This window comes from Halichoerus grypus, chromosome 11 (assembly GCF_964656455.1).
Source record: "Halichoerus grypus chromosome 11, mHalGry1.hap1.1, whole genome shotgun sequence".
Classification (NCBI taxonomy): Eukaryota; Metazoa; Chordata; class Mammalia; order Carnivora; family Phocidae; genus Halichoerus; species Halichoerus grypus.
This window is the reverse complement of record NC_135722.1, coordinates 96,634,954-96,661,330: the sequence shown is the minus strand read 5'-3', so window position 1 is coordinate 96,661,330 and position 26,377 is coordinate 96,634,954. Positions and strand designations below refer to the sequence as shown.

The 26,377-nt window shown below is 40.4% G+C and overlaps 1 protein-coding gene across 3 annotated transcripts in view; it reads left to right on the top strand.

Annotated features, from left to right (window-relative positions):
* The window catches only part of CBL (Cbl proto-oncogene), an 83,254-nt gene that overhangs the window by 33,400 nt on the left and 23,477 nt on the right, over positions 1 to 26,377 (top strand). For all 3 annotated transcript variants that reach the window (XR_013442586.1, XM_036090730.2, XM_036090731.2), the window contains 7 exons: positions 15,464 to 15,610; positions 18,732 to 18,888; positions 19,629 to 19,750; positions 20,083 to 20,220; positions 21,823 to 21,910; positions 22,275 to 22,406; positions 22,613 to 22,816. Coding sequence is in view for 2 of the 3 variants with exons in the window: in XM_036090730.2 (XP_035946623.2) it covers positions 15,464 to 15,610; positions 18,732 to 18,888; positions 19,629 to 19,750; positions 20,083 to 20,220; positions 21,823 to 21,910; positions 22,275 to 22,406; positions 22,613 to 22,816 (988 nt within the window). In the remaining variant the exon portion in view is untranslated. The remainder of the gene's footprint in view (positions 1 to 15,463; positions 15,611 to 18,731; positions 18,889 to 19,628; positions 19,751 to 20,082; positions 20,221 to 21,822; positions 21,911 to 22,274; positions 22,407 to 22,612; positions 22,817 to 26,377) is intronic.

Sequence of the window (26,377 nt, the reverse complement as noted above, 5' to 3'; positions counted from 1 at the left end):
CTCTTTCTGTATTTGTGACAGTTTGCAAAAATAAGAATTCGCTTTTGTGGGGGATATTTAGCAAAAATTTCTTCTGTAGTACTGTTATGGTCTAATGTGCATGCTTGTGCCTACATGCATGCATAATTAAGTCTCTGTTTGAGGGGTGGGGAGGGGCTTTTGGTACCTACTCTGTTTAATGGTTGTGGTTTACTCAGGGTCTGAAATGAAATAGTCCATTTCCCCTAAATTTATAAGTTTAAGAACAGTGCTTGCCATATAGTAGGCATTCAATATTTATGGAATGAGTAAATTAGTAAAAGTTAACTGGAGTAGAGTTAACTGTAATCTGTTATTAAAATGCCTTCTATATTTTGTGTCTGATTTGTGTTAGATTGTAAGAGTTGCTGCATTCTGAAGATTTTTACCAATTCATCATGATAGGTTTAAGTTTGCATTCTCACATAGCTTTCAAATATCTTGTATTCTACTCTTTTCCTTCTTTTTCCTCATATGTGAATATACCTCTGCACTTTGACACCGTTGACATTTTATCATGTGTTTTACTTTGTGAATTTACTGAACACAGTAAATACTGTTTACTCTTGCATGGTGGCTCTCATACACATGGTGGTCCTGTTGGGAAGTTGGATAGATGTACTGGAAGGGTGGCACAGTCCCTAAAATTTTAGAATCTGTGAAGATGTGCTAAGATGCTAAATGCATTTTTATCAAGTCTATATAAAAAATACTGACAAATACTAGGTCTCAAAGAGATGGCATTAATTTCTGCCTTATGTGAGAATGTACAAAATTAGCACGATTTTCTTATAAAGAAAGAAAATGGTTGGGACATTGATTGCCCAGTATTTCAGAATAACCGTTCACATGGATTTGTTCTGCCTTTTAAAAATTTATTTATTTATATATTTTAAGTAACCTCCACACCCAACATGGGTCTCGAACTCATGACCCTGAGACCAAAAGTCGCGCACTCTTCCAACTGAGCCAGTCAAGTGCCCTGGATTTGTTTTGCTTTTTATTTTTATTTTATTTTATTTTTTTTAAGATTTTATTTATTTATTTGACAGAGAGAGAGCACTGAGCAGGGAACCTGATGAGGGACTCAGTCCCAGGACCCTGGGATCATGACCTGAGCCGAAGGCAGCTTAACCGACTGAGCCACCCAGGCGTCGTCCCTGTTTTGCTTTTTATGAGAAGTGTGCCACTCCTGTTCTGACTCCATCCCACCCTCCCCTACACGCCTCCCAAAGGGAGACACTCCAAGTCTTTTCAAAACGCCATCATTTCAGTTTGATTGTCCTGTGTGCGGGAATGAGCAGACAGTTGGTCCCATTCCCAACAGTGTCGACAGTCTTATACAGATGATTCACAAACCTGCTTCCCTGTCTCTTTCCCAGGCTGCTGGCTAAATGTTACCATATGAATATCTTTCGGACATCTCATAATCAACATGTCTGAACACAGAATGTGTCCTCTTCCTTAAGCAGACCGGCTGCCTTTTCTCTGTTCCAGGATTGATACCAGGCAGCCGTGGCAAGCTCAAACTACTGGGATTGGTTCTAGGCGCAGTTCTTTCGACCTTGGGGTTTTCATCTGTAAAATGGGGGTAATTATTGATTCTATCTTACAGGATTGTGAATAAGAATTAATTAAATAAAATGTAAAGTGCCTGACACATAGAAAGCCCTTAAAAAGTATTAGCTTTTATTAGCATATTTTTTTAAGACCCTGTTTCCGGTTGTTCAGGCTCAGAGTTTCAGGTTCATCATCTCTTCGAGTCAGTCATTTTTTCTTGATTTTACTTCTGCAGTATCTCTCACATCTGTCTTATTTTATATGTATATGGGGCTCGAACTCAAGATCAAGAGTCACAGGCTCTACTGCGTGAGCCAGCCGGGCACTGCAAAGCCGGTCTTATTGTACCGCCCATGTTCAGGCTCCCATTACCCTTCTGCTGCAGTCCATCCTAATTGATGCCTCTGCTTTTGTCATTCTCCTCTAATTCACTCTTTCCTGCTGCTGTCATTTATGGCCTTAAAAACCGATTAGATGTTACCCCGTTGCAAACCCTTAATGACTTCCTGCTGCATTTTTAATATCTTACACCCTGCTTGCTAAAGTTTGAGTCCCGCCTGCATTTTCAGTTTTATCGAAAGTTGCCATGGTGGTACGTTCTAGCCTCCCAGTTGGTTTGACAGTCCCCGAGCTCTTTTACAGAGCTTTGGTCACTCCCTTGGCCTGGAATCCCTTTCCTTCCCATATTGTCTGGTGAAGTTTCACTGAATCTCTAAAGCCCAAGAGGCCTCCTAAATTATACTAGTTTTAATTCTTGGTCCCCCCCCCCCCCCCCCCATGCTCTTACAGCACTCAGTTTTTACTTGACTCTGGTCCGCCAAATTGTGAGCTGCTTTGCTAACTAGACAGGTCCAGGAAGACTTTCTTTCCTATGTTATATGGCATTGTCTTTGGTTGTGGTTTTTCTTTTTTTTTTTTTTTTTTTAAGATTTTATTTATTTGACAGGAAAGAGAGAGTACAAGCAGGGGTAGTGGCAGACAGAGGGAGAGGGAGAAGCAGGCTCCCTGTTCAGCAGGGAGCCTGACGCGGGGCTCGATCCCAGGACCCTGGGATCATGACCTGAGCCGAAGGCAGATGCTTAACCGTCTGAGCCACCCAGGCACCCTGGTTGTGGTTTCTTAATAAAGAATGTTTAATTTGATAAAATACTACCAACTAAATAGTAATTGCTGAAATACTACTAACTAAATAACTGAAATACTAATGGCAGAGTTGTTCGGAGACACAGAATTGTGAACTTGAGGAGGATTTTTTTTTTTTTTAAGATTTTATTTATTTGTCAGGGAGAGTGTGCACAAGCGGGGGGAGCGGCAGGCAGAGGGAGAAGCAGGCTCCCTGCTGAACAAGGAGCCTGATGCGGGACTCGATCCTAGGACCCTGGGATCATCATGCATGACCTGAGCTGAAGGCAGACACTTAACTGACTGAGCCACCCAGGCATCTTAAGGAGGATTATTTTTCATGGAAAACATATTGAAGAGAATGGCAGTGAGAAAGATTTCTCTAGTTTTGATCCCTTCAAAAGTCTTAGATTCAGATAGTTATGGAAAATTTCATATTCCTTCCCAAGTTTTGAGGACAGTAAAGTTTAGTAGCTACTCTGTATTTGTTCAGAGAAACCATATATTTAAATGTCTAATGTGTCATATATTTAGGAGGTAAATAATTAATGATAACCAGATAAACTTTCTGCATATTAGATTAGATTCTATTAGAGCTGTTTCCTCCTCAATATAATTTGTCTGTCTATATATCCATATATTTTTAAATTTATTTTTTAAGTTCACAGGACAGGCTTTCTGAAAGCTACCTGGTGCTTTTGTCATTTGTTAGTGAGAGGGTATGAGAAGTTTTGGAGATTTCTGCATTATGTTACTTAAGTGTTTGCCTGTTCTTTAAAGAACTGGTACAGTGGGGCGCCTGGGTGGCTCAGTTGGTTAAGCGACTGCCTTCGGCTCAGGTCATGATCCTGGAGTCCCTGGATCGAGTCCCACATCGGGCTCCCTGCTCGGCAGGGAGCCTGCTTCTCCCTCTGACCCTCCCCCTTCTCATGTGCTCTCTCTCTCTCTCTCATTCTGTCTCAAATAAATAAATAAAATCTTTAAAAAAATAAAATAAAATAAAGAACTGGTACAGAGAAGTAGTAATCAGTTCTTGAGGTTAATACACTTTAGCTGCAGACAAATGCTTCAGTGTATGTAATAGCTTATATATTTATCTTTCAGAACTTGGGTTGAGGTTATTTTGAAATACAGAGAAGTCAGATTATAGTCTTAAACTCTTTAGAAAATAATTATTTTCAAATATTCTCTCTAGTATAAGTGATCCTGTTTCAGATGAGTTAGGAAAGGAAGACTATCTGTGAAAAAGGAAATCTTTTCCACTATAACTGTACAGTGGAGAAGCATGGCAAACCCTCCTGGCATTAACCCAGTGATCAAGGTTAACATCACCAGTGATGTCATGAGGACTTCATGTAGCCCCTGATAGGATGTGATGAGAAGGGCATCTCACTTCTGTGACATTCTTTCTGTAAACTCAAGCCTCGTCAAAAATAGCATAACATCAGCTAAACACATTGGGGGATGTTCTACAAAATACCTGACAAGTACCCCTCAAAACTCTTAAGGTCAAAGAAAAACAAGGACTAAGAAACTGTCACAGACCAGAGGAGAGTAAGGAGATTTGATGTTAAATATAATGTATCCTGGGGGTGCCTGAGTGGCTCAGTTGGTTAAGCGTCTGCCTTTGGCTGGGGTCATGATCCCAGGGGCCTGGAATTGAGCCCCACGTTGGGCTCCTTGCTCGGCAAGGGACCTGCTTCTCCCTCTCCCTCTGCTCCTGCTTGCGTGTGCTCTCTCTCTTGCTCACTCTATCTCCCAAATAAATAATTTTTAAAAAAGGTAATGTATCCTGCATTGGATCCTGAAACAAACAAGGGCATTAATGGAAAAAAACAGGCGAGACCTGCATGAAGTCTGCGGTTTAGTTAATAGGACCATACTGATGTGGGTTTGTTAGTTTTCACAAATGCACCACAGTAATATAAGGTGTTAATACTATTAAGGGAAACTGAAACTGAATGAGGATATATGGGAAATTCTGTAGTATCTTTGCAACTTTTTGTAAATCGGAGGTTCCAGAGTAAAAAGTTTATTTAAAAAATAAAATAAGATTTTCCAGTTCAGTTCTACAAATGTATTGAATGCCTGTTAAGTGCAAGGCAGTGTGCTTACTCCTGCAGGAGATGAAGTGTGTGAGACACCTTCCCTGACCCTGCCCGTAGGAGTTGTCCAGTTGGGGACTAAGACAATGGATACAAAGCAGAACATGGTAGAGCCTGTGCTGAGTATGAACAACGTGCTTTGGGGTCTGAGGTTGGAAGGTGGACATTAAATGAAGACTGGTGAATATCCCACACCTACCCGCCCCACTACACACACTGGGGAGATAGCATTTGAGATGAACTTTGGGCAGGAGTTCAGTGACCATAGGCGTTAGAAAGGAAATCTGCATCATACAGACCAGCCTGGGCTCTTGAATCAGGTAGACCGGCTCTGCCACTTACTAGCTCTATGACCTTGGGCAAGTTACTTAATTTCACTAAGTCTTTGTTTCTCATTTGTATGATAGGATTAATAATTCCTATTTCAAAGCATTATTATGAGAATTAAATGAGGTATATATGTAGCTTAGCAAAGCATCTGATACATAGTAAGGTCTTCATGTTAACTGTTAGAGATAGAGGCATATATTGTTGATTTAACATCATCAAGAAAGGTGCGGGGCCCCAGAAAGTATAGGATGTTTGGGGAAATACTGAGTAGTATGTGTTTAGAAAGATGAATCAGGACCATATTGTAAGTGCTTTGATTTGTAAGCTGAGCAATTTGAACTTTTTTGGTGGTTATTGGGAAGTCCATGAAGATTTTTGTGTAGGGGGAGTAATGAGATTGAGTTTATGGTTTAAGATTAATTTGTTAGAAATGTGAGGGGAGTATTGGAGATTCTCACATGGGCTGCTGCCTTCCCATTCACCTGGTGAATTAGTTTAGCATCCCTTTAGTTTTGAATTCTATGAAACAGGTAGCTCAGAATGCTCTGGATGATTAATGCTGTGTGATGATTACCATATGTAACATAATCTGTTACATGTCTTAAAAAGCATGACCATGAGTATAACAACAGATACATTTAATATGTTTTGTATAAAAAAAAAGGTCATTGATATTTTTAGAGATACTGGCTCAGACAGAACTCCTTTTGTAGGTGATGGTTTTGGTTTTGCCACCCTTTTTTTTTTTTAAAGTAGTTTAAGCAGATAAGAGTTAAACAGTACTTTATTGACTTCCTGTGGAGCTTGTTGAAAGAAGTTCCGTTGTATCTATTTTTAAAGCTGATTACTGTGAGCAGGGGATGCTGCTATTGAGTTATGAATGTCATCACAGTATGCTCTCACTCAGCATTCTTTGGATGACACTAGTGTTTGCATATAAGGTTCTCAGAGTTCAGTGAGTAGGAAAGCAGCATAATTATCACTGAAATGGTACCAGTGAGTGAAATATTTACAAGCATTGATCATATCACCATTCAACAGTATAATCAATTTATCATCATCTATCTGGGGCCTTTAGCTCACCCCGTGGCTGAATGGCAAAAAATGGGTTATCTCTGTGACCTCATTTTCGGGGATATTTTACAACTCCAAAAGGATACTATGCAATGTTCTATAGCGTGTTTGTTAATCATCATATTAAAAGTCCTCACCATTTTGAAATTTACTCACTGGGAAATAGAGGTTCATTGGGTCCACAGATATTAAAATAGATTTCAGCCTGAATTATTGGGGTTTTCCCCCAATGTTTTATTATGAAAATTTTCGTTCATACAGAGAAAATTTACGCCAATCATATACCCCATCACTTAGATTCTAAAAGTAACTAAACTGTAAAAGGAAAGTTCTGCTTTCTTCTCTTTAAAAATCAAAGAAATTTCTTTCTGAGCCTTTGAACCATTTTCACGTGAGACAGTATTTTGAAATGGCTGAGATGATTTTTTTTTTTTTTTAGATTTTATTTATTTGAGAGAGAGACAGAGTGAGCATGAGCAGGGGGAGGGGCAGGGAGAGAAGCAGACTCCCCGCAAGCAGAGAGAGCCCAATGTGGGGCTCCATCCCAGGACCCTGGGATCATGACCTGAGCCTAAGGCAGGTCAATCAACTGAGCCACCCAGGCGCCCCGGCTGAGATGATTTTTGATGTTTGTTATTTCTTCAGAAATAAAATTGAGTAAAATAATTCACCACACATTCTGGGATTTAGCAAATCCCCAGTGTTAGAATAGAAAACAGTATTTACCAGATCAGATTAACTTTTCAGATCCCACATTGGGTTCCTACAATTAACTGCTCATTTAAACTACATGAGACATAAGTTCATTTAAATTCTTTGCAGGTGGGGCACCTGGGTGGCTCAGTCAAAGCTTCTGTCTTCAGCTCAGGTCATGATCCCAGGGTCCTGGGATTTGAGCCCCGTGTCAGGCTCCCTGTTCTGTGGGGAACCTGCTTCTCCCTCTCTCTCTGCCTCCTGCTGCCCTTGCTTGTGTGCTTGCTCTCTCTCTCTGTCAAATAAATAAATAAAATCTTGGGGCGCCTGGGTGGCTCAGTTGGTTAAGCGTCTGACTTCGGCTCAGGTTGTGATCCTGGGGTCCTGGGATCGAGCCCCACATCGGGCTCCTTGCTCAGCGGGGAGCCTACTTCTCCCTCTCTCTGCCTGCAGCTGCCCCTGCTTGTGCTCTCTTTCTCACTCTCTCTCTGTCAAATAAATAAATCTTAAAAAAATAAAATAAAATCTTTAAAAATAAATAAATTCTTTACAGGCGAAAATAAAACAAGACGAAATCAGGGAGGGAGACAAACTTAAGAGACTGTTAATCATAGGAAACAAACTGAGGGTTGTTGGAAGGGAGGAGGGTGGAGGGATGGGGTAACTGGGTGATGGACATTAAGGAGGGTGCGTGATATAATGAGCACTGGGTATTATATAAGACTGATTAAACATTAACCTCTACCTCTGAAACTAATAACACATTATATGTAAATTAATTGAATTTAAATTAAATAAAAATAAAATGTTAAAAAAAAAATTCTTTGCAGGCAGAAATAAAATATACTTGTAAAAATTATTTCCTATAAAAAATTATTATAATTTCTAGTCCTCCATCTTATAAAGATACATACTAGGTTGCTTTCTTGCTTTCTTCTTCAATCCTATTATGAAATTAAACTGCTGAAGTTAAGGTTTCTTTTCCAGTTCAAATCCGTGGAATAGCATAAATTCATAAATTTTTATTGATAGAAAGAGATCTTTAAGAGTCATTGGTTCCAGCTCTCTTTTATATTACATCAGGGAGTGGCAGTCCGGAGAGGTTAACTAACTGCCCAACGGCACAGTAAATTAATGGGAGATCAGGAAATACATTTTATTTATTAGTTTATTTTTAAGGATTTTAATTTTAAGTAATCTCTATACCCAACTATGTGGGGCTCCTTCACAACCGCAAGATCAAGAGTCACATACTCTACCAACTGAGCCCACCAGGCACCCCAGGAAATACATTTTAGATCTCTAGTCTTCTCCAGTATTTTTTTTAAGATTTTATTTATTTATTTGACAGAGACACAGCGAGAGAGGGAACACAAGCAGGGGGAGTGGGAGTGGGAGAGGGAGAAGCAGGCTTCCCTGATGGGGGCCTCCATCCCAGGACCCTGAGATCATGACCTGAGCCCAAGGCAGATGCTTAACGACTGAGCCACCCAGGCGCCCCTAGTCTTCTCCAGTATTAACATACATTATTTTTAGAGAGCTCTTTTGTAAAAAGAATACACAGAGCATGCTTTTCAGCTATAGAATTTATCTCTATTAAAATGGTGTTTCAAAAAACGGAACCCTAAGTGAGAATATCTTTATGAATACATTGGACTAATTGTTTTATAAGTCATATTTTTTTCCTAGATCATCTCAGTCTCGTATGTTGATTTCTCACCAGTCCTTTTCTTCATGATGTTGTTGCTATACTTCGAAGGGAAGGAGCATTCTCATTAAGCAAAGAAGAGTGGTACTGCTCTCAGTACTCATCTTAAATGTTAATAAATACATTTTAATAGAAAGGGTTAATTTATCTCCCCGCACTATGTTCTTTTTTCCATTTCCTCTTTCTCTGCAAATAGCTTTGTGGCTGTGAGTTACAAGATAGCTTGTTTTTCAGTATTTTGTGCAGTAGTAAGTTCATCAGTTGGAATCATTTGAAGAGGTTTCTGTTTATCTCATTCATATAAAAGCTACTTCTCAAAACTGTCTTGTTTGATCTGTAGAAGTGGTGATTGTAATTCCTCTCAAGTTGTATTTATCTTTCTACTTTAGAAGCTAAAACAGGAACTATAATTGCTTCTTTAATCTTTAATGTACCTGTGTATTTGTGACAGAAATCTTAGTTCCTGTTAGCTGAAATTATACCCAGAAGAGGTAACCATTGCTTTAGGCCTAAGGTACAAAGGTATGTCAGCTTTTAGAATAAGACCTGAGGTAGGGAGAAAAGAAGTGACACTGGTCTTGAACTTCAAAAAAAACTGACTCTGCATACTGAATCAGCATTTGATTACGGGGAAGTTGTGAGCGAAAGGAAGAGGAAGATGGAAGCTATAGGGTAGAATTTGTGGTTACTTAGATGTAGATGTTTGGAGTTAAAGGTAATAAAAATGACCTCCTTCTTCAAACACCAAGTTAAAGAAAAACCTGTATTACTTGCTACTGCTGGAACTTAAAGAAAAGTTTTGTCTTCAGGATATTTATAAAAAAAAAAAAAAATAGAAGAGTTGTGTTCCTTTGTGGATCTTTGGAGAATTGTTAGAACATAGTGTATGAATTGAAGTAACTGCTGACAGAATTTTGCAAAGTAATTGGGCGCCTGGGTGGCTCAGTGGTTAAGCGTCTGCCTTTGGCTCAGGTCGTGGTCCCTGCTTCTCTCTCTCTTCAGCTCCCCCCTGCTTGTGTTGCCTCTCTTGCTGTCTCTGTCAAATAAATGAATAAAATCTTAAAAAAAAAAAAAAAAAAGGATTTTGCAAAGTATTGCTTACCTTGTCATAAGCCTTAATATCCATCATGCCTCATTGTTCTGAGATTACACGTTTAGACAGATTCTGCTGATTAAATTCAGCCCTGTACATGGCAGACACTCAGCTATAAGCCTATGGCCTTAAAATGTTATTGAACAGAATTTCAACTCAGATCAGTTACAAAACCCTCTGGCCCATGGGCTTTTATAGATGTTTAATTTCCTTTTAAGAAGTGTGATGCTTATGGTGCACATCTCTGGTGGTTTTAAGAAATGTAAGCTGCCTTTTTGGGGGGATGCATCCTTAAGTAGGAAAGTATCTCAAATTGATTTTCAGTATCTATTTCAGTCAGCACTTTGAACTGCTCTTACGTACCTGGTACCATTACATCCTTGTGGTCAATAACTTTCCCTTTTCTTGTGGCTTACTTCACATATTAAAATAGCTTTCTGTCCATTATTATTTTGGTGTGTATATTTTATCTCTGATCCAGCATAATGCTGGACACTTGGTAGATCTGACTGGAAAATTATCTGAAAAGATGCCAGCATGGCTTGGTCATCCCAGACTCACTTGTCCCCACTTCGGACTTGGTTTAAGAATTTACTCTCGGGGGGCGGGGGGGCGCCTGGGTGGCTCAGTCGTTAAGCATCTGCCTTCAGCTCAGGTCATGGTCCCAGGGTCTTGGGATCGAGCCCCGCATCGGGCTCCCTGCTCGGCGGGAAGCCTGCTTCTCCCTCTCCCACTCCCCCCTGCTTGTTTTCCCTCTCGTGCTGTGTCTCTCTCTGTCAAATAAATAAATAAAATCTTTAATTAAAAAAAAAAAATCTACTCTCGGAGAGAGGTTCCTCAGACCACCTTCTCTAAAACAGCAACCCTATACAACTCTCTTCTCATATGCTGCTTTGTTTTCTTCAGAGCACTTTCTCTCACCACCTGATGCTCTCCTATGGGAATATAAATGCCATACATAAAACCCAGGAATTTTGTTTTGTTCACTGTTATATCCATCCCTAGCGCCTAGCAAGCACATAGTAGGCACTCAGTGTTTTCAGAAGGTATCATGAAGGTTAGAAATTGTGCCAGATTCCCTATGGATATAAATACACATTAGAAATGGATTTAGCCCTTGTGTACACAGATAGCTAAAGTACAAGATGGGTTCAGGTGGCCTGAGAACTTCAGCAAATACGCTGTGGGTATCTTATTGGCTTCTTACTTCTAGCTGGCTTCTTAGGAAATGACATTTAAGCTGCGTCTTATTTCAGACTGGGGAAACGGATAAGCAGAGGCTCAGAGGTTGGACAACTAGTGAGGGTGGTATGTATAAGGAAAGATGACGTATACAGTTTGGTTAGAATATACTCCTGACAAAGTAAGAAGTTAGTTAGAAAGGTAGGTTAGATCCGGGGCAGTTGGAAAGTCTTCAAAGCTGAGTTTGGGTTTTGTCCTGCTGGCACTGTGGAAATTGTTTTTTTCCCCTCCTTAAAGGGCAGTTAGGGGAGCCTGGGTTGTTCAGTCGGTTAAGCATCTGCCTTTGGCTCAGGTCATGATCCTGGAGTCCCGGGATCGAGCCCCGCATCGGGCTCCCTGCTCATCCGGGAGTCTGCTTCTCCCTCTACTCCTCACCCCACTCATGTGCGCTCTCTCTCTCTCGCTCGCTCTCTCTCGCTTTCTCTCTCTTGTGCTCGCTCTAAAATAAATAAATAATTTTTAAAGGGGGTAGTTATGTGACATGTTTGGACCTGCATAGGAGGAGACTGAAGACTCAAGTTTGTTTTTATTATTATTATTTTTTTTTTTTAAGATTTTGTTTATTTATTTATTTGACAGAGAGAGAGAAACAGCATGAGAGGGGATAGGGTCAGAGGGAGAAGCAGGCTCCCCGCTGAGCCGGGAGCCTGATGTGGGACTCGATCCCAGGACTCCGGGATCATGACCTGAGCCGAAGGCAGTCGCTTAACCAACTGAGCCACCCAGGCGCCCCTCAAGTTTGTTTTTATTATTATTAAATGTTTTATTTTCATTCCAGTATGTTAGCAAAGTGTTCTATTGGTTCCAGGTGTACAGTGTAGTGACTCAGCAGTTCTCTGCATGACTCTGTGCTCATCCTGATGAGTGGACTCTTTATCCCCTTCACCTAGTCCTCCCCTCCCCCCACCCACCTCCCCTCTGGAGCCATCAGTTTGTTCTCTGGAGTTAAGGTCTGTTTCTTGTTTTGTGTGTCTGTTTTTTTCCTTTGCTCATTTGTTTTGTTTCTTAAATTCCACATATGAGTGAAATCATATGGTATTTGTCTTTCTCTGACTTATTTCACTTAGCATTATCCTCTCTAGTTCTATCCATGTTGTTGCAAATGGCGAAATTTCACTTTTTATGACAGAATAATATTCCATTGTGCATATATATACCACATCTTTATCCATTCATCTGGACAGTTGGGCTGCTTCCATAGTTTGGCTAGTGTAAATAATGCTGCTGTAAACATAGGGGTGCATGTATTCCTTTGAATTAGTGTTTTTATATTTTTGGGGTTAATAACCAGTAGTGTGATTACTGGATTGTAGGTCAGTTCTATTTTTAACTTTGCGAGGAACCTCCATACTGTTTTCCACAGTGACTGCTCCAGTTCAGTTCCAGTCAACATCCTCACCAACACCTGTTGTTTCTTGTGTTGTTGATTTTAACCATTCTGACAGGTGTGAGGTGATTCCTCATGAGTGTGATGTTGAGCATCTTTCTGTGTGTCTGTTGGCCATCTGTATGGAAGACTAAAGTTTGAATTGTAGAGTAGGTGGGGGAAGGTAGCAAGGAACTTATATTAGAATAATATAATTTAAAGATAGGAAGACAACAGTGGTCAGCAAATGGACAAATAAATCTGAAATGGAGAATAAGGGAAATGAAAGAAACCAAGAGGACTCTAAGGTTTTGAATTTGTGGGAAGTAAAATGGTGTTGTCATTAAAGAGAACATGAAGTAAGAACAGATTTGAGAAGGAAGATTAATTTAATTTTGAACATGTTGCTCTGAGGTGCTAGCATTTGAGTGGAGGAATGTGGTTGGCAGTTGGAGAGCTACCAAGGCTTAAGATTTGGGAATCGCTTGCAGAGTAGTTTCTGAAGCTTGAGAATGTGAAGGAAGAGTCAAGAGAATACATGGAAAAAGGAAAGTAGCGGAGAGCATATTCTTGGGAAATAAAGAATAAGAGGAAGAGCCAGAGAAAGACAAGCCAGTAGGAGAACCAAGAGAGGACATTAGAGAAACCAAAGAAAGATATTTTCAGGATGATCTAAGAGTCCAGAAAAAGCTCTGTGGTAACCTTGAGTGTGATATATATCTTTTTGGTCATATCATACGTTGTTCTGTACTGTTCTTTTTTTATTTTTTCTTTTTTTAAAGAATTTATTTATTTGAGAGAGAGAGAGAGAGCACATGAGAAGGGGGGAGGGTCAGAGGGAGAAGCCGACTCCCTGCTGAGCAGGGAGCCCGATGCAGGACTTGATCCTGGGACTCCAGGATCATGACCTGAGCCGAAGGCAGCCGCTTAACCAACTGAGCCACCCAGGCGCCCCTGTTCTTACTTTTTTTTAAATATTTAAGTAATCTCTACCCCCATTGTGGGGCTCGAAACCCTGACCCTGAGATTGAGTCGCGCCGTCTACCTACTGAGCCAGCCAGGTGCCCCATTCTGTGATATATTCTTGATCTTGTTTCCTTTTTGATAAAATAGTAAAAGTTCTAACAAGCAATAATTGAAGGATCTCAAAGCGCAAGGAGGACAACGGTTAAGGGTTAAGGGAGGTTAGGGATTGAATAAGTGCTTGTTTTCCTATCTCACACTTGATCTACTTAGCATATGAATTATTTTAGACTGTCTTCAAAGAATATATTATCACTTTTGTAAGTGCTTTCAGAAAACAAATCAGAAACTAGAAAGAGTAACTTGCTAAAGTGCAAGAAGACAGATCTCAAAGAACTGAAGCTGATCTGTTGAAAGCTGACTGGAAAGATTTCAGTAGCATTTTGCCCAAGAGTCAGGGCTAGAAAGCCTTGGAGTCTTTGGTGCAGCATTTTGTGTAGGAATAAAAGAGAAAAATCTCTCTATGAAAGAGAATGTTTAGGTACTCAAATTTGATCATGAATTGACTTGAAATTTTATAATCCACTTAAGAGAAGAATAGACTTTTGAATATATAAATACTAATGATTGAGGCAAGGGGAAAATAAGTACAGTCAGTCCCTGGTTTGGTGTATAACAATATCTTCAGCCACATCTGTCTATATCTTGCTCTGTGTGACAGCACATTAAAAATAAGAAAGATAATCTGATTAAAGGACATACCTAAAAGTGCAGACATCATCTGGTGCATTAAATTGGTACTATGTGGCATCTTTTTTTTTTTTAATTCAATTATAGTGGACACACAATGTTACATTAATTTCAAGTGTACGACATAGTGATTCAATAACTCTCTACGTTCTCTATGGCATCTTTTATAAGGTTATTAGAATAAAGTTCACTAATTGGTAAAGCATAGCAATAGCATATACAGTTAGGTAGAAATTGTCACATGGTTTGGATATGAGCATTTCAGTTTTGGTATAGGAAGAGGAGTTGTTTTGGTAAAACTTAACCTCTTTAAGGTCTGATTTTAAGTGAAAATACTTGTTAGGTCTGGATATTCAAATTGAGAATTGTAATTTATTAATTTGTTAATTTATTTTTTAATTTGGATGAGTGATATGATTAGCTTTATTTTTTTTTTTTAAAGATTTTATTTATTTATTTGACAGAGAGAGACACAGCGAGAGGGAACACAAACAGGGGGAGTTGGAGAGGGAGAAGCAGGCTTCCCGCGGAGCAGGGAGCCCAATGCGGGGCCCGATCCCAGGACCCTGGGATCATGACCTGAGCTGGAGGCAGACGCTTAACGACTGAGCCACCCAGGCGCTCCTGTGATTAGCTTTAAAATCCAGAATAGCGGGGCGCCTGGTGGCTCAGCCAGTTAAGTGTCTGCCTTTGGCTCAGGTCATGATCCCAGGGTCCTGGGATTGAGCGCCGCTTTGGGCTCCCTGCTCAGCGAGGAGTCTCCTTCACCCTCTCCTTCTGCCCCTCCCCCAACTTGTGATTTTTCTCTCTCTCTCTCAAATAAATAAATGATATCTTTTTTAAAAATCCAGAATAGCTTATGCAAAGCAGAAATAATATATTTTGCTTTTTTAGTATTTCCTTTCTTTTGTTAGTGAATGATTCTATCAGCGTACAAGTTTGTACCTTTATTTGTTGAGTTGTCTTATCTATCATCCTCAAAAAGTAGATTTGTTCATGGTAGTTAATACTCAGAGGTATTAGGCCTGATTAATCTGAGATTAAAAGCCTTAAAATATATGACTGTTAAAATTTTCTATTTACTATCCAACATCTTTTTAAATGGGGGAAATAGGGGTGGACCTAGTGAATGCAACAGTCTTTCCTGTGTTATATCTGCATCTTTCATATGGTGTTAGAACAAAAACAGTTTCTGAAGCCCTTCTTTGAACAAAGATAATATCAGAGTATTTAATAGTGTCAACAGGACATTCCTTCCTCTCTTCTTTCCTAGTTTTGTATATCTCTGAATAATAATTGCCAGAAAGTATATTTGAAGAGGTTCTTTGTAAATGTATGTTCATGTTCATATTAATTACACACCTGATATGGTGAATTCAGTGCATTTAAAATAAAAGTAAGTTTATGTGTTTAATTATTGCACTTCTGATCATTTGTAGGCGAAACCTAACTAAACTGTCCCTGATCTTCAGCCACATGCTGGCAGAACTAAAAGGAATCTTTCCAAGTGGACTCTTTCAAGGAGACACATTTCGGATTACTAAAGCAGATGCTGCAGAATTTTGGAGGAAAGCTTTTGGGGAAAAGTAAGTCTCAAAATAATGAATTTTTGTTTGTGTGTGTGTTTGTTTTTTAAGTAGGCTCCCAGCATGGATCCCATTGCAGGTCTCGAACTCTCAACCCTGAGATCAGGACCTGAGCTGAGACCAAGAGTCAGACGCTTAACCCACTGAGCTACCCAGGTACCCCTCGAAATAATGAATTTGAACTGTAAAGAACTAAAGCTTATGTTGTGGCCTTTTGCTTAATTTTTCTTAATCTTTTATCTAATTTTTAACTTTTTTTTTTTTTTTTTAAGTAAACGCTGACCCCATTGTGAGGCTCGAAATCACAACCCCAAGATCCAGAGTCGCATGGTCTACCAAATGAGCCCGCCGGGTGCCCTTGTTTATTTTTTTAATTAAATAATTATATCATGGGAAAGCGTAGAGAAAAATAACTTGTATGTGTGTACAGTAGGCCCCCCTTATCTGCAGTTTTACTTTCCATGGTTTCAGTTACCTGAGGTCAGCTATGGTCCAGAAGCAGATGGTCTTCCTGATGTATTATCTGAAGGTCAATAGTAGCCTAACGCTCTGTTGCAATGCCTGCGTCTTTCCTCTTACTTCATCTCGTCACAGAGGCATCTTATCTGATCATCACAAGAAGGGTGTGTACAGCACCGTGAGATACTGAGAGAGAGAGAGAAAGCCCACATTCATGTAGCTTTCATTACAGTGTATTGGTTGTAATTGTTCTATTTTATTATTGTTGTTAATCTCTTACTGTGCCTAATTTATAAATTAAACTTCATCATAGGTGTGTGTGTACAGGAAAAACTATAGTGTATTTAGGGTTTGGTACTATCTGCCTTTTCAGCCATCCACTGAGGATTTTGCAAAGTATCCCTTGCAGATAAGGGGGCACTGTTGTACCTACCTCCCCATGTTTTGGGGGTTTTTTGTTGTTGTTGTTGTTTTTTTTTTTTTTTTAATTTCACAGGGATATGGACTGTCTGTTGACTCAATTTTTTTTTTTTTTTTTTTTTAAAGATTTTATTTATTTATTTGACAGAGAGACAGCGAGAGAGGGAACACAAGCAGGGGGAGTGCGAGAGGGAGAGGGAGAAGCAGGCTTCCCGCTGAGCAGGGAGCCCGATGCGGGGCTCGATCCTAGGACCCTGGGATCATGACCTGAGCCGAAGGCAGACGCTTAACGACTGAGCCACCCAGGCGCCCCTGTTTCTGTTTTTTTTAAAGAAAGCTTTGCAGATTCAGTTGAAACACATGCTCTTTAATTGAGTATTTGTATCGCTCCCCATCCATTCTGCTGTTAATAGACGTTTATGTTTCACATTATTTGCTCTCACAAAACTGTGCTGCAGTGAACAAAATTACATTTGTCTTCATGTGCAAGAGCTTCTTCACAGTTAGATGCCTAGGACTGAAATAGCTGAATCGGGGTTTCATGTCCTCTGCTTTGCCACATATTGCCTAATTGCTTTCCAAAGTGGTTACACCAGTTTCTATCCCTGTAAGTAGTATACACAAATTCCAGTAGCTCCACAATCTGGCTAACACTGGTAGTATGAATTGGGTATCATATTTTGCTTTATATTCCTGATGACAAAGGAGATTGGGCATCTTTTCACAATTATGACCCGTTGGGATTCTTATTCTGACTTGCCCGTTCCTGTTCCTAACTTGTCCATTTTCCTACTGAGTAACTTGTCTTTTTCCGGTTGAAAGGTACTGATTGTTAGTTACTTAAATTACAGATATCTTCTCCTAGTCTATGGCTAGTTTTTCCACTTTGTTATATTGTCTTTTTGTTTTTTTTAAGATTTTATTTATTTTTTGACAGAGAGAGGAACACAAGCACGGGGAGTGGGAGAGGGAGAAGCAGGCTTCCTGCAGAGCAGGGAGCCTGATGCGGGGCTCGATCCCAGGACTCTGGGACCATGACCTGAGCCGAAGGCAGATGCTTAAAGGCTGAGCCACCCAGGCGCCCCGTTATATTGTCTTTTGATGTATAGAAGTTTTAAATTATATAGACAGATCTATGAATTAAACTTACGCTTTTAAGTATTAATATAAATGTTTGTCTTCTGAAATTTCGGATCAAGGAACTGAAAAAAATAGTAGTACAACTTTTTAGTTGAATATACAGATCCTAATGTAAATTTCCCTTTAAATGCCTTTTTAAAAATATGTTTAAATGTAAAATATAATTAGTGATTTTAAAACTTAAAGAGGATGGGAATGAATTTAACTTTGTTCCTTTTAACTTAACTCCATTAGAAAAGAGTTCAAGGGGCGCCTGGGTGGCTCAGTCAGTTAAGGGGCTGCCTTCGGCTCAGGTCATGATCCCAGGGTCCTGGGATCGAGCCCCACATCGGGCTCCCTGCTCGGCAGAGAGCCTGCTTCTCCCTTTCCCTCTGCCTGCCGCTCTGCCTACTTGTGCTATCTCTCTTGTCAAATAAATAAATTAAAAAAAAAAAAAAAAGTTCAAAATGCCACTTTCTCTCTTAATTTTTAGGCAATGAGTACAGAAACTTTTCAAAGTCAGTGAGCTTGTGTTTACGTAAAGATCTTGAGAAATAGAAATCCCGTAGTATCTTGTGCTAGCCTTATCTGGGGTATAATCACTCTTACGTTAATAATTTATTCCTCATCCCTTTCAGATTCATGTTCTTCCTGTGCCTTAAGCCTATTTCCTCATGTCTAGGCCTTGAGATTGTGAGTTCCTCAAAGAACTCAGAATGTTTTATGTGCTTTTAAAAAGTTGGTTTAAATGTAAGCTTTTCAGTTAGTGAGCCTGGCTACAGATGACATTTATATAAAGAGTAATCTCCTCTCTCTTTCCATGTTTCTCTAAAGAGAACAAATGTGTGAAGAAAGATGAGAAAGGGGATTAGTTTGTGACATATTGCCAAAGAATAGTGGGAAAAGATTTCTGTTACTAATTTCCTTATTAGAAAATTAAGAAATACATCATTTATTCCCTTTCTGTTCTCAATCCAAAATATAACTTCGCTTCTTTAAGATTAGAGTTGAAATTGATACTGAGACCTTAATGTGGCTTTTTTTCTTGGTTATTATAGCAATGGCCAGAATTGTCTGTTATCTCACTCTGTGCCTTCCCTTCCACCCCTGTTCCCCCATCTAGGACAATAGTCCCTTGGAAGAGTTTCCGACAGGCCCTTCATGAAGTGCATCCCATCAGTTCTGGGCTCGAGGCCATGGCTCTGAAATCCACTATTGATCTGACCTGCAATGATTATATTTCAGTTTTTGAATTTGACATTTTCACACGACTCTTTCAGGTAGGATACTAAAATGTTGGCTAAACTAGTTGCTACTTTTCTGAAGAGAGAGCTCTTTAAAAAAATAACATCTGGGAGTTTACATATTATATAAAAGTATTTTTAGTCAGTGTAGAAATTATAAGCAAAAAAACCTTCACTATTTTTATCTATTGTTAAAAATAATAACTATATAATCTGCTTTCTTCCCCTCACATTTATAATCTCTCTTTGTTAGTAAATATTCTTCCTTTGCATCATTTTAATGATTGTAGAACGTCCAGAAAATGGGTATAATGTGATCTATTTAATCAGTTTCCTGTTGTTGAACATTGATGTATGTTTCCAACTTTTTCTCCTATTGTATTGAAATTTTTGACTGTTATATTGACTTGCATTGATGCTTCAGAAATAATTCATTTCTTTCTTTCTGTAAAGATAATGTGTGTATGCCAACTTGCATAAGCCTTTATTTGCAACTTCTTAGTTGTACATGTAGGCCCCGGCTATTGGTTAGAACTGCTGTAAAATGTCTTGAATTTCATTCTATAATGAAATTTCTTTGTATAACCATGTATTTATTTCTTCTTGGCTTTTCTGAGTTCTTACCTCTCAAACATACTTCCCTCAAAGTAACAGTGTAATTGAAAATTTGTGACAATGAATGGAGAATTGAGGTTGTTTTCCTTCTGTTCTTCATTGCTCTGAGGATGGTCAGCTGTCTTGAGCCAAGTGGTCTGATTGAGCTCTTGTTCCCTTAGCCCTGGTCCTCTTTGCTCAGGAACTGGAACAGTCTTGCCGTAACTCATCCCGGTTACATGGCTTTCCTGACCTATGACGAAGTGAAAGCTCGGCTCCAGAAGTTCATTCACAAACCAGGCAGGTCAGTGCCGTGAAGCAAAGAGGTTTATTCTCCTAAATTTTATTCTCTTGTGACCTCTGCCAGGATGGAGGAAACGTGATCGTGGATTAGTTCCCCAGTGGCCCCGTTGCTGCACTAGGATTGATGTCTGTTTACCAGAGGAATTGACTTATTCAGATCTTATAATCTGATAAATGCTTTCAAGCCACTTAAGAATTGAGCTCACGTATTTTTTGCTTTTGGTCTGGAGTCACTGTAGAATTTATTATTGATGGTCCGTTTGATTTTTGTCTCTGTCTTGCCTTCCACCCTAATATAAACACATAAAAGGTTCTGTTCATCTCTGTTCTCAGTTACATTTTCCGGCTGAGCTGCACTCGTCTGGGTCAGTGGGCTATTGGGTATGTCACTGCTGATGGGAACATTCTCCAGACAATCCCTCACAATAAACCTCTCTTCCAAGCCCTGATTGACGGCTTCAGGGAAGGCTTGTGAGTATCTGCTGTTTGCCACTTGCTGGAGTCTAGGAACTTAGGGGTGTAACACTTGATCATCAATGACTTGATTCCAGGTGTCTTCATGGTTGAAGATTCAAGAAACATATTAACAGGTTGTATTATTTAGACCTTCAGCTTCCATAGGACTTCTGTTATTCAAAACAACTCTTTGAGTGAAATGATTTTTCGCTAGTGCTTTAGTTATTACCAAGAGCAAACTTATCTTTCTCCTTTTCCAGATGTTAACTTACCTTCAAGTCTATATTGGAAAAGACGCTAATTAGCAGAGAGTGTTACCAGTTATTTAACTAGCTCACATTAGAGTGGTTAGATAGTTTTAATAACAGCAGGCTCAGTGGCCTTCATCTGCCCGAAGCATTTTGTTTTGGCAGTATTTCTTCAGGCTTTGGGCTGCTGTAATCTATGCTAATATTTATGACTTAAGTTCCTATTTATTCCAGAATGCTATTCCTTTGGGAACTCAAATTGATTATCACTTGGTAGGCACTAAAAATACTAGCAGTTGACCAGCTGTCAGAAAGCTGCTTGCGTTTTGAAGCAATGAGGAAAGTCCATTTTCCATCATGCATCATGTTTGGCAGCAGCCTTGGAGCTGAGGGGGGTGCGTCCCCAAACATCAGAGCAGGCCGACACGCCAGGCTTCCTGTAGTTGATCTCAGGGGCTCACTTTGCTTCTTGTTACATTTCTTTTACATTGGTGTCTCTCAGTGTTAAATACCCTGTAAATAAGGGTATTTTAGGCCTTTGGTCAAAAACAAATGGTGCTTAAATTAAGAATTTGGGGGCACCTGGGTAGCTTAGTGGTTGTTTCCAACTCTTGATCTCAGCTCAGGTCTTGATCTCAGGGTCGTGAGATCGAGCCCCATGTCAGGCTCCATGCTGGGCATGGAGCCTACTTAAAATAAAAAATAAAATAAAATAAAAAATTAATAATTTGTATTTTGTGGCCATCCATAGATTAAAATAGGGGTTGGCAAACTATGGCCCACAAGCTAGCTGTTGTGGTATGGCCTGGAACTAAGATAGGTTTTCCTTTTTGAAGTGTTATTGAAAAAATAACAACCAAAGAAGAATATATGGCACAGACTTCTATGGTTTGCAAAGTCTAAAATATTTACTCTTTGGCCCTTTACAGAAAAGGTTTGTCAGCCACTCAGTGTAAAGATAAAGCCTGTGGCATTGTGGCCTAGAGAAAGGAGTATCATGTTTGGAGAATATCTTCTTGGAACTGTTCTATGTTATTTATTGTTTGGAGTATTTTTCTTTGTACTTATGCAAAGTTGCCTATTTATTTGAGAGAGTGTGTACGAGCAGTGGGAGGGGCAGAGGGAGAAAGAGAATCTCAAGCAGACTCCATGCTGAGTGCGAAGCTGATGGCGCGGGGCTCAGTCTCACGACCCTGAGATTATGACGTGAGATGAAATCAACAGTTGGACGTTTAATGGATGGAGCCACCCAGGCACCCCCAAAGTTGCTCTTTTAGATGAGAGAATTCCTAGATATCATTTGTCTGTATTAGCAAGCAGTTATAAATTGGCTTTAGTAAAACCCTAAGGCTGGTTACTCTTTTTATAGCTATCTGTTTCCAGATGGACGGAATCAGAATCCCGACCTGACAGGCTTATGTGAACCAACTCCCCAAGACCACATCAAAGTGACCCAGGTGAATTTTGTTTTACATCCTCACCGTGTCTCTACAGGCAAGCTTTTGTACGTACTTGACACAACTGACAGTGGAGTGGTATGAAGTGATTGGAACACTTACGTGTTAAACCATCGACTAGCTTCGGGAGTTTGTGTGTGTGTGGTTTCTCTAAAGAACTTAAAATAGGACCAAGACCGCGTGTTTTCTGTGTCGATGAGAGACTAGTGACCACTGTGTGGCACTTCCGCAGAAGCAAAATTTGTATAGAGAGTAACCGTCTGTAGTTTTCCTGGTGTTGGGGTTTAAGGTTGCAGTCATTGATTCGTTCGACAAATACCTGCAATGGGCTGAGTAATCGCTTCAATTTTTTTTTTAATCAAAGGAACAATATGAATTATACTGTGAGATGGGCTCCACCTTCCAACTGTGTAAAATATGCGCTGAAAATGACAAGGATGTGAAAATTGAGCCCTGTGGACACCTCATGTGTACGTCCTGTCTCACATCCTGGCAGGTATGGATCCAGACAATCTCCGCTATGTAATCCTCAGAAGAATTGGGGGTTTTGTATCCTGTATGGAGAGAAAGGATGGCCTGGTTTGTGGAGGAGGTTTTAAGCTTCTGGTTTCTTTTTTCATCTTTAGGAAGTGTATTTCCTAGTGGACACAAATTGTCAGTACTTTCAGATGCGCCTGTGACTGTCTCCCGTTTGCTCTGCAGGAATCAGAAGGCCAGGGCTGTCCTTTCTGCCGATGTGAAATTAAAGGTACTGAGCCCATTGTGGTAGATCCATTTGACCCTCGAGGAAGTGGCAGCCTCCTGAGGCAAGGGGCCGAGGGAGCTCCCTCCCCAAATTATGAGGACGATGACGATGAACGAGCTGATGATTCTCTCTTTATGATGAAGGAACTGGCTGGTGCCAAGGTAAGACTGCAGGTTCAGAGACTGGCAAACTCCACTGTGAGTTGTGTTCTAAAGGAATAGAGCACTTGATGAGATCCAGACCACAAGCTGACATTTACTGAGCATTTACTATGTGAGAGATGCCAGGCTAAGCACTTCCCTTATTTTAACTCCTGTAATCCTGTCCTTATATATACTCAAATAACCCAAGATAGGTACTCTTATTCTCATTTAGCAGATGAAGAAACCAGGGCACAGCAAGGTTAAGGAATTCGCTGAAAATTACATAGCTGCAGCCAGACATTCGGCTTCAGGGCCCATGCTCTGTGTCCTAGAACTGCGTTTTCCCCAGCTTGTTGGAGAGAACGAGAGGGGATAATACAGTGGGGCCCTATTGTGCTGCTGTGAGTAGAGCCTGGTGCTCCGGTCTTCTTTCCTAAGGGGTCCTGGCGCTGGAAAGTTGGATTGCAGAGGGGAGAGGCACTGTTAGTCACCAGACGTAGCGACTGAAGTGACCGGAGGGTGGTAGGAGGTACCAGGTAGAAGCTAAACTGGAAAGGCCCTAGTAAAGAGAGGAGACCTACAGACTAAGAAAGGATGGGATCAAATTCCGTAACATCAGTGGGTAGGGTAAAACAGCGATCTGTTCACGAATTAGAAGTAAGGGAGTCTTGGAAGATGTTAGCCTATGCAGGGCAAACATAGATTCTCTAGTTCAGGAGGTTATATAAATTCATGGGCAGCACCTCACTGCCTGGCACATAGTAGATACTGAAAGAATGGATTTGGTGGGGGCGCCTGGGTGGCTCAGTTGGTTGAGAGTCCTACTGTTGATTTTGGCTGAGGTCATGATCTCAGGGTCCTGGGCTCCATTCTCAGTGGGGAATCTGTTTGGTATTCGTGCTCTCCCTCGGCCCCACCCTTCACCCCCTAAAATAAAAAAAAAAAATTAAAAAGGAATGGATTTGATCTCTTAAATGATTGTATCCAGTGTGTCTCCTCCTCTGTGTGCTCAGTGCCACTTGCCTTATTTCAAGCTGTCGTCGTCATCTCTGCCCTACTACCAGCACCAGTGATCTACAGCGCAAACCTGACCATCCCATTCCTTTGCCTCGTACTCTGATGACTTCTCATTACTTAATGGGTTAAGCCATTCTCCTTTCCAGGCACTTTGCCCTCAGAATCCTTTTTGCTTTATGTTTTGTGGTCCAGCAAGGCCAAACCACTAGAAATCTCTCCATGCTTTTGTCTTGGTAGTTTCTTTTTCTTTTTTTTTTTTTTTAAGATTTTTAAAAATTTCTTTTAGAGAGGGAGCATGTGAGCAGGGGGAGGAGCACGGGGGGGGGGGAGGGACAAGCAGACTCCCTGCTGAGTGGGGACCCCCCCCCACACCAACATGGGGCTCAATCCCAGGACGCTGAGATCATGACCTGAGCCGAAACTAAGAGTCAGATGCTTAACTGACTGAGCCACTCTGTCTTGGTAGTTTCTTTGTAATTTAGTTGAGTTTTCATTTCCTAGGAAACCTTTCCAGACTGTTTGTTCCTGCTTCCCCCACCCCCAATTCACATGTGTTGACACACACATCATGTCTAGGTCTGCCTGGGTGTCTCTGAGACCCTGAATGTGTCTGCCATAGAATGAACCACCTTGGAATATTTTATTATATGTATTTCCTGGTATGTTGTCAATTCCTAGAAGGCCAGAGCCGCTGTACAAAATTGAGCGCACAGTAATTACTTTGAATGTTTGGGAATTGAAACAACTTCAAAACAGGAATTCATAAATCTATCTATGCTTTATCAATAACGGGCAGTTGAGGAAGTCTGGAATGAATTGTACAATTTTGGTTTTTTGAAGTGGACAGATTTTTTGAAGTTTTTTCAAGTTTGAAGTTTTTGAACCCCTTATAACAGGTTCCTTGGGTCCATTTTAAGAGGTTAATTTGAGGGTTGCCTGGGTAGCTCAGTAGGTTAAGCGTCTGCCTTCGGCTCAGGTCATGATCCCAGGGTCCTGAGATCGAGCCCCATGTCGGGCTCCCTGCTCAGTGGGGAGCCTGCTTCTCCCTCCCCTCTCCCTCTGCCCTTCCCCCCTGCTCTCATGTTCTCTCTCTCTCAAATAAATACATGAAATCTTTAAAAAGAGATTAATTTGACCTCTAAAGCAGTTTTATGTTCTTAGATTTCTGTCCATGAAAATTTATTGGTAACTCCTGGAATATTAGGGAAGCCGAATAAAAAGATAAGTGATTTTTACTGGATTTTTTTTTTGAAGACTTTATTTATTTATTTGAAAGAGAGGGAGAGAGAGTACAGAGGGAGAGGGAGAAGCAGACTCCCTGACTGAGCCACCCAGGCGTTCCTCCTGGATATGTTTATTTGAAATTAAAATTACCCTTTTTCTTCATGCAATTTTATAGATGAATAATACCTTTTTTTTTTTTTAAAGATTTTATTTATTTGACAGACAGAGATACAGCAAGAGAGGGAACACAAGCAGGGGGAGTGGGAGAGGGAGAAGCAGGCTTCCTGCGGAGCAGGGAGCCCGATGCGGGGCTGGATCCCAGGACCCTGGGATCATGACCTGAGCCGAAGACAGACGCTTAACGACTGAGCCACCCAGGCGCCCCCGATGAATAATACTTATTGTGGAGAAATAGGCATCACATTCAGTGTTGATGTGGGTACAAATTAGCCCATCTTTTGGAAGGACACTTTAACACCTATCAAAATGTATAATGGTCACAGTTTGAACTAGCAATTCCAATTCTAGGGATTTATCTTAAAGAAATACTCAGATAAGCACACAAAGATGTGGATGCAGTTCTTATAGCATTATTTGCAATAATGAAAAATTAGAATCAACTCACATGTCCAGCAGTAAGAATTTATGATATGTCTGTGTGTTTGTATTCTGTTTCTGCCATAACAAATTACTACAGATTTAGCAGCATAAAGCAGCACAAATTTATTCTGTTACAGTTTTGAAGGTCAGAAGTCCACCACATGTGCCATCCAGCTAAATCAGGGTGTCAGCAGGTCTGTAGTTCTTCCTATAGGCTCTAGGGGAAGATCCATTTCCTTTTTCATTTGGATTTGGCAGAGTTTAGTTCCTTGCCAGTTGTAGGATTAAAATCCCCATGTCCTTGCTGGCTGTCAGCTCATGCCCAGCTTCTAGTGGTCAGCCACACTCTTTGGCTCCTGGATTCCTTTCCTCCTCCTCCAGCCCTATCTCTCTGAGGTGCTCTGCTTTTAAGGACTCATATCATTAGATCGGGCCTATCCAGAGAGTCCAGGATAATTCCCCCATCTCAAGATCCATACCCTCAGTCACATGAGCGAAGTTCCTTTTACCAAGTAAAATAACATATTCACAGTTTCTGGGTTTTGGGGTGTGAGTAAACATGTTAGGGCTGGGGGATAGGGAATCCTCATTCTGCCTACTGTAGTCCACATAATGGAATGCTCTGCAGAATGAGTTCAGTTTACGTATACTGAAGTGGAAAACTGTGTAATGATCATTACAAAGTTTAAAAAATAATTGTATACTATGTATAGTATCACCTTATTTCTCTAAAAAAAA